The 9,112-nt window shown below is 35.6% G+C and overlaps 1 protein-coding gene across 1 annotated transcript; it reads left to right on the top strand.

Annotated features, from left to right (window-relative positions):
• Positions 1–45: 45 nt before the first annotated feature.
• LOC121425535 (28S ribosomal protein S18c, mitochondrial-like) lies at positions 46–8,302 on the top strand. The gene is made up of 5 exons (XM_041621614.1): positions 46–153; positions 3,512–3,612; positions 6,091–6,174; positions 7,083–7,209; positions 7,740–8,302. Exons 1-5 carry the CDS (start codon positions 63–65, stop codon positions 7,925–7,927), a joined length of 591 nt encoding a protein of 196 aa, XP_041477548.1. The 5' UTR covers positions 46–62; the 3' UTR covers positions 7,928–8,302.
• The last annotated feature ends 810 nt before the right edge of the window (positions 8,303–9,112 follow it).

Consider the following 9,112-nt stretch of genomic DNA (forward strand, 5'->3'; position numbering starts at 1 on the left):
TAAATTTTCAAGTCACTGAAATAAAAAAATCTCTTGGCAGGCATGCCTTGGCCAAAATCAATATGGCGACTTACATACGCTCGTCGAATTTGGTCAGATCGGCAACGAAAACGTGTTTTTTACAAGCTTTATTGCGACGTCGTCACACAATTCGTAAGATCGATCGAACTATTATATCTTCTATGCCTTATTTTATGTATCCGTGCTTTCTTATATAATAGTGTTAGACGTGTTTGTAGAAATTAAAGTGATGCCATGGCTCATGTTGGGGAACCGTCATGTCATGGCATGCTATAATAACCCAGGGAACTCCCGCCCGCTAGCTACGCGGGCGGGAGTTCCCTGGGTAAAGGCATGCTAGTAATGCTAGTGCAGGCAGGCCACGCAGGCTCTGCGACAGCGGTCAGCGCGAAGACCAAGAAGTAACTCCTTGCTAAGACAAGACTGGACAGAGAGCGCCCGGCTGCTCTCTTTGCTTGGCGGCTTAGAGTGTAAAAATCATTTACTATTTTTACGTATGGTTACTCTCATACGAAGCCATGTCTTCCTTCTCATTGACCCACACGACGGAAGCCAAAACCTGAAACTTTCACCCCCGAGATTTCTACTTGTAAAAGATCTAGCCCTAATCATGTATATGGGATAAAACTTCATTTCCGACATTTTTACACTCTCGTTATTTTTTAACAAGAATTCATTAAAAAAAATGAGAAAAATATTGTGAAAAGATGGAAGCAGGGTGACCAGACGTCCCGTATTTCCCGGGATTGTCCCGTATTTTGCTTCTTTGTCCCGACGTACCGACAAACCCTTCCCGGGACGCCTATTTGTCCCGTATTTCAGAATATTGAACAAAGTTCTGCGGTGATTTTCTTGCTAACCCAATACATCGCAAACGAACTGGCCTCCTGCCATTTGGCGCAGGCTCTAGCTAGGCATGTAGGATCTGACCAGATTCTCTCAACCAAACATCCCAAAATAATCACAAAATCGGCGGGAAATTTGTATGACTATATTATGGAATCTCAGATTACTGATTTGGAGATGTAATCTCGGAGGAACAAGTTATTGAGTTTTCATAACTAGATCTAGTTGTTTCAGCTTTCGTTTTGAGTCTTGTTGTGTATGATGCCGCGATGTTTCATCTCATTTGTAAGTAAAAAAAAATCACTTTGAAATTTTATTCACTTCTAAAACATTTTTTTTTTTTTAATATATTTGAAAAACACCAAATATTATGATTTTTGTTAGATGATTGGATTTTTTTGCTTGAAGTTTGATTTTTTTTCCTCTTTCTTTTCTATCCTTGTTTCTTCATCCTTCTATCCTTCCTGCTTGCCTGTTTTTGTTCCATCTATCTTTATTTCATATATTTGTCTTTCCTGATCCTCTCTCTCTCTCTGTTCATTTTTCTTTCTTCCTCCTTTTTCTTACCCGTCTTTATCAAATTTCCCTTTTTTATATTCTTTCTTTCTTAAAACTTTTTTCTCCCCCTACCTTCCTCTCCTTTTTCGTTTAATTCTTTCTCTTCTTCCATTATGTTTTCATTCCCTCCTCACTTCAATTCTTCCTCCCTCTCTTTCCTCCTTTCTTTCATTCCTCATTTTACTTCTAATTCTTTCCCTTATTCTTTCTCTCCCTCCCTCCCTTAATTCCTTCCTTTCTTCCCTCCTCCCTTAATGCTTTCCTTCTTTCTTTGTTTTCTTCTTTCTTTCAAAGAATGAAGGAAACATTTTTCTTTTTTTCCTTCATTCTTTCTTTCCTCCTCTCTCTTACTTTTTTCTTTCTCTCCTTTATTGTCTTTCACACATTGTATTCTTCCATTCCTTTCTTTTCTTTCTTTCTATATTCAATTCAAAGAATGACGGAAACGCTTTTCTCTCTTTTATTCATCTCTTTTCTTTCGTCTTTTATTTTTCTCCTTCATTCTTTCGTTCACCCTCCCTTCCAATTCTTTATAGTTTTTCACAGGTGTAACATTGTTTAGCCGTCTTTGTTGATCTTTTTTGTCGATTGTCCCGTATTTCATTTTGTGAAATCTGGTCACCCTGGACGGAAGAGACTTGCCCGATGTTTACGCCGCCATCTTATTTCCTATTGTTCTTCGCCAACATTACAGACGTGTGCATCGGGGTAACGTTGGCGAAGACCCCCAAGGACAGTAGAGGCGCTGGTCCAAAAATTGGGATTGTCCCAGAAAACAAGGATATCCTCATAAACCAAGACAAATCATGTCTTGATAAATTGAGACTGTCCTTGTTTACGGGGACGTTTTTTTTTTCACTTCCCCCTACGGGACAAAGACAGCAATTACGGAAATTGAGAGTGCCAAAAATAGATTCTGTGACCTCAATTCCCCCCAGTTCACCGTCTATTTTTCATGACTTACCGTCTTCAATAATCTTGTTGTGAAACCTGATATGTTTACATTGACTAGCACACTTGATTGGTGTCGGCACTTGACAGGTGAATGAACTTTCCTAGATTTCTTGTGTGAAGAAATCCTTATAAACTGAGACACTCCCTGTAAACTGGGACGATCCCAATTTTCTAACCAGCGCCTCTACTGAAGGACCCCCATTTTCACAAACATTTGTAGTTCCGAAGCCCGTTCCGAGGACCCTCCTTTTTACAATAAGACCCCCGTTTTTTATCTCGCCCGCGGCACACCCCCACCATTTTTTTGGTCGAGTGCACCCCCCCCCCCCCCCCCCCGGGTACTCAACCCAGGTGAGGTGAATGGGTACCTGGCAGGAATTTATTCCTTGAAATGCCACTGCCTTGTAAAAGGCTGCGGGGCTAAAGCCGGGGTAATAATATCCATGTTCTTTGGAAGCGCATAGGGACGTTATGACATAATGTGATATGCGCTATACAAGAACTGCGTTATATATATATATTATTATACCCTTTTTCATTATTTCAGTGTTTTTGACACCCTTATTACGTTACATACTTAACATGCACTATCATGAAAAGAGATAATTTTTATTTGTTTTTGGGTCATGCATGGTATCCACTCGTTAATGGAAGTGGTTCCCCCGTGGACCAGTCCTAGACCTAGGTCTAGTTTTATACCAAAATATGGCTTCCAGATCTAGCCTTTATTCCATCAAATTTGTGTGCAGGATCAAGCGTATGTAATATTACTTTATTTAGTCAGAAAAATAAATTCACTACAGAAGTGTAGTCTTGTATTATCGTCTTAAGATATTCATGGCTTTCAGCTTAAGCAATTCCTGCTAGCTCAGTGATTTAGGCTACAGACTGGAGATACATGTAGACCTACATCAGACTGTGATAGAGAGGTTCGAATCCAAGCGGAAGAAAGTAAGGGGAACAAAAGAGGGAAATTTGTTGTAGATTTTTTTTTTATCAGTGAAGGGGACATTGGAAGTCTTTCCCATCCCATGTGTATACTCTTGACTCCTATTTATACACACTAAAGTGTTGCAGAATCATTGTAGGTTGGAAGGTAATTCTGTTATTTTTCTTGATTATTTTTTTACAGCTATGTTGACTGCATTACCTTCACAGCAGGCAAGATCATTGTGTAGATCGATTGACTGGAAGTATCCACAAAATGACAGACAAAAACTGCAACAGACTGAGGTATATCGCTTATTACAAAAATAATGTCTCTTTTGTATCCAAGGAAAGGAAAAGGGAGCAACTTTGACAGGGAGTTATAAAATTAGTTAAGGGCAATTCCACAGGTTGGTGGACATGAGCTTAAAAATTCAAATTCAATATTTTCTTGAATTTTTTAATACTTTAAGTCCTTTATACATGATAGTTTCAGGAACAAGAAATAAAAAGTTTATTTTCATATGTATACTTTGGAAAAAAATGGTCAAAAGTTGTGTCTTTTGTACCAAAATACAAGAAAAATAGTGAAAAATGAAATATGCCTTATTACCATTTTGTTATTGCAACAACATACCACTTTATATATTTCTGAAGTTTAGAAGGGTAAAATTACTTAAAATACACAACAGCTTTTCAAGTAAATTTGTAGTACTCATTCAAAACTGAATATTGCAACCTGTTGAGGTGATGTAACGTGAGTAACCGAAAAAACTGACTTTGTTTTCTGAGAGAAAAATTCTTCACAGTTAATTGGTGGGATTTTAAATTCTCTTCCTTCAAACAATCTTTGACACAGTGATGACTATCAAAATCATTAAAAAGTACAATTTTTTTATAAAAATGATGAAGAAAAACTGTAACGTGAGTAACTTTGTAACGTGAGTAACCATCATGTAATGTGAGTAACCAGTAAAAATTATTCAGTTAGGTAACATTTTCTGTGGGATGTCAAGTTTTAAGTCTCATGGTGAGTTGTGAAGTTATTTTTGATCAATTAAAAGCAAAATGAGGGTACACCTCTTTGATGTGACTCTTTGTTCATCAAAATATCAGTAGTCATACAATCACACAAAAAAAATGAATATTAGTAGAAGTATTCACAATGCGAGAGTGCATTAGTAAGGCTTGGTTTTGATTAACCAAACTTCCGAGTGTTCGAACAACACATTGAATGCCCTTTATACCTGTAACCCTATCTAGACCGGGGTATTTTAGGAGTTGATATGGCTGGGGGGGGGGCCTCCCATGCCCTTCTTGAGATCTCGGCCATTGGCCGCACGATCACGCCGATAATTTGCGTGCAGGTTGTCTTGGACATAATCTACAATGCTATACAGTAATTTATTTCATGCAAATTGGTACTAAGCGATTATGCTAATTTATGCATAATTAGTAAGCGAAATCATACTTTCCCTCCTACACCCTAATAAAGCTCCAATTGTTCAAATTTTTGGTATAAAATCTCTTTTTGATGTTCCTAGCAATGAATTTTACACACATTATTGAATTTTTAATGACATGTGTGTTGTTAACCATACATGGACAAAATGTAACGTGAGTAACCGTAACGTGAGTAACCACATTATCTGCACCCCAAGTAAAAACCATGTGTTCTTTATTTTTTTAATTATATACAAAGTTTGTCTCCCTAATATACTTCTTTGAAATGGATATAATCAACTTTCATAAAAGCCTTGCATGAGGAGACTTTTCACTTATGTCGACTTTTCATTTAATGCATGTCCAAATCATGTAACGTGAGTAACCGACACATTCCAAAGATTTGCCAGGAGCATAATAAAATTTCCCAAGTTTTGTTTTTATACAAAGGATAGTCAGACTGTGTACTTTGTTGTGATAAGAAGATGTTTAGTTCCTATCAATAATAATGGAGTTACAGGTCCAAGTATGAGTCAAGGTGTCTCCAAATGTAACGTGAGTAACCGTGGAATAGCCCTTAAGATTGGAGAGCTGCATATATGCTATCAAGGCCTATAAATTTTAGATGAAGAAATTTGTTTTTAACCTAGATTTCTTTTTTTTTATTGAGTATGCTTGTTTTATTCAGTGCGAGGTAGATCATCCAAGAGTTGATGGGATGCTGGATGAAAAAGATAAAGTGTATAAAAATGTATCATAGGCTCCACATTCTTAGAATACAACCTTGAAAATTAATATCCATTTGGAAAATCAAAATTATGAAATAATCATCATGCAGTAAATTTCATGGTGAGTACAGATCTCCGGTTAATGATTTTGCTATGAAGACATGAAAAGAGCAGTGTTGCCTGCAAAATGGAATAAAAGTTTCAATTGCAATTCAACTTTCTGAGAATTACAGGATGTAGGCATAGATCATTGTGGTAATTTTGAGGATTTTTTTTGGGGGGGGGGGGGCAAAATTATATTGATTACTTGCAGGGGTGTGAGATTTCAGATTTTTATCTGATTTCAGATTTTTTTGTTTTGATTTTCAGCTTAATTTCAGCTTTTTTTACTTTCCTCTGTACAAAAAGAATGGGAGCCTTTTTTAACACTCCTCAGCTTTTTTCAGATCTTTTTATTTGTGACCACTCACACCCCTGATTACTTGATTCAAACTTAAAAAGTATGTTTTTAACATTTTTGGGGGGTACAGGTTGCACATAAATGACATTTTTGCAAAATTATTTCTAGATTATTTGATTCAAACAAATAGCCTTTCTTTTTTCTTTTGTACAGGCCATTAACTGTGAAGAGGATCCATACAAAGTAGAAGCAGAAAAATGCATTTTATGCAAGTATCAAGTCCCAGTGTCATATAAGGTAAGTATCTTGTTCAATGACAAAGTTATAGTATACTGGTTGAAAAAAAAAATTTGTTTATTAAAGGACAAGTCCACCCACCCCAACAAAAAGTGGATTTGAATAAAAAGAGAAAAATAACAAGAGCATAACACTGAAAATTTCATGAAAATCGGATGTAAAATAAGAATATTATAACATTAAAAGTTTCGCTTAATTTCACAAAACAGTTATATATGCACATCCTGGTGGATATGCAAATGAGACTGATGACATCATCCACTCACTATTTCTTTTTTATTTTATTGAATGAAATGTGAAATAGTCTCATTTTCTCCTCATTGTCAAGTGAAACAAAGATTTAGCATTGCTTTAATTATGGTTCAGTTAAGTTGGCCCTTATTGTCATATCTTAAAAAAAATGAAATATTGTATCGTTTAAACTATAAAAACAAAAATAGTGAATGAGGGACGTCATTGACTGTCTCATTTGCATATCGCTGAGTTGTGCATATATACTATTTTGTGAAAAATAAGCAAAAATTTAAAATGGTATAACTTTCTTATTTTAAATTTGATTTTGATGAAATTTTCAGTGTTATTATTGTTGGATTTTATTCAAATCAACTTTTCGTTGGGGTGGACTTGCAATAGTATTAATTACAATACGACAAAGCAAAACAAAACATGTCCATAACGTTATAATAGTAATGGTGTCTATGATAATAAAAATTGTGGTGGAGATTTTTAAAACTAAACATTAATGCAATTTACAAAATTTGACATTTATAATGATTTCAAAATGATTTATAGTTTTTTCTTTCTTTTTAGCCAAGGTAGTGTTGTAACCTACCTCATCACGAACAGTTTGACTACTAGTGAAAGAGCCGTCTTTCATTTTAAGTCGTTCAAATTTGTTTTTCATCCAGAATGTCCAGCTACTCTCTCAGTTTGTATCACCTAATACGGGTCGTATCTTTGGTCGTCACATCACTAAACTGTGTGAAGCACAGCATCACAGGGTTACCAAAGCTATAAAGAGGGCCATACAAATGGGTAAATAAAAAATTTCAAAGTAAAAATACCATTTCAAAAGTATTTTTTATTTGTGTCAGTTATTTCTGTGCAAGCAAAAAATTACTTTGGTGACTGAATTACACATGTATTCGTTTTGTTCTGTACTTATTCTCATGTAATGCCTGTGTTCTCTTTCCTGTAGGAAACAAATCATGAATATAAAAATATTTTGAAAAATATCTATCTGCATAAACTTGTTTAAAACAAATATTACAAAATGTAACATATGTAGCAAGGGTGACATTTGATTTAAATTTGTGGTTTCTATTCTGTATTCCTGTAAAATTGTAATTTAAAATATTCATCCCACCCCATGCCTGCGCAGTGAATTTAAAGCAAAACAAAATTAAAAAACTCGCAAAATAATCTGGGATTAGATATTTTGTCAATTATTGCTGCTCCATCTGCACTTGCATCAGTGGTATATTAATGTAGTAGGGTCCATACTCATTGGCATTGGTGCCTTTCATAGATCATTTGTTGATGATTCTGTCCATTTCTTCTTTCAGGTTTTATGCCAAACCAGTACAGGTCGACACAGTTCCTGAAGGATCCAAGCCTCTATGATGTCAGGTACACCGGTAGCAATGTGATTGGACAGTATTCCAAGCTACCTGATAGCAACATCAGTGAAGAGGAGCTGCTGGAAGCACAGCAGCGGCGCTCTGATGAAGATGAAAAGACAACAAAGAGTTGATGAACTGTGTGTTTATATAGAAAGACTTTTGATATGAAGCAGTGATGTTTTGATTTACGATTGACTGGGAGTGCCAGCAAGGACAGTATTCTCTATTTGATTGTAATATTAACCTTCAACAACTGTAACCACAGTGATTTGCTAAGCACTGCATCTTTTGAGGTTTCCCCTGTTGTCTACAATTCCTTACCTGAGAATGATGTTTAAGTAAAGGGAAATTTATCTCCTACTTTCTCAGTTGAATTTATGATCATGGTGATTAGGAAACTTGATTATTACAAATACATGTACAGTGAAACCTGTCTATAAGCAACTACCAAAGGGTAACATGAAATTTGGCCTTCATTGACAGGTGGATGCTATAGACAGGTTCTTTAAGGACAAGTCCACCCCAACAAAAACTTGATTTGAATAAAAAGAGAAAAATTCAACAAGCATAACACTGAAAATTTCATCAAAATCGGATGTAAAATAAGAAAGTTATGGCATTTTAAAGTTTCGCTTTTTTTCAACAAAATAGTTACATGAAAGAGCCAGTTACATCCAAATGAGAGAGTTGATGACATCACTCACTCACTATTTCTTTTGTATTTTATTATATGAAATATGAAATATTTTTATTTTCTCGTCATTGTCATGTGAAATGAAGTTTCATTCCTCCCTGAACACATGGAATTCCATTGTTTTAACATTTTGTGCTTCAGGCAAGGAGGTCCTAATCATCGTATTCGTAAAAATTGAAATATTGTATGATTCAAACAATAAAAAGCAAAAGAAATAGTGAGTGAGTGACATAATCGACTCTCATTTGGATGTAACTGGCTCGTTTATATAACTATTTTGTTGAAAACAAGCAAAACTTTGAAATGTCATAACTTTCTTATTTTACATCCGATTTTGATGAAATTTTCAGCATTGTGCTTGTCTGATTTTTCTCTATTGATTCAAATCAACATTTTTCTGAGGTGGACTTGACCTTTAAACACACAATCTGCTTCCATGGAAAGCATTTCTAGTGGTCACTATAGGCAGGTGGCTGCTATAGACAGGTTCTTATACACACAATTTGCTTCCATGGAAAGCAGTTCTAGTGGTCACTATAGGCAGGTGGCTGCTATAGACAGGTTCTTATACACACAATCTGCTTCCATGGGAAGCAGTTTTAGTGGTCACTATAGGCAGGTG

Source organism: Lytechinus variegatus, chromosome 12, assembly GCF_018143015.1.
Source record: "Lytechinus variegatus isolate NC3 chromosome 12, Lvar_3.0, whole genome shotgun sequence".
Lineage (NCBI taxonomy): Eukaryota > Metazoa > Echinodermata > Echinoidea > Temnopleuroida > Toxopneustidae > Lytechinus > Lytechinus variegatus.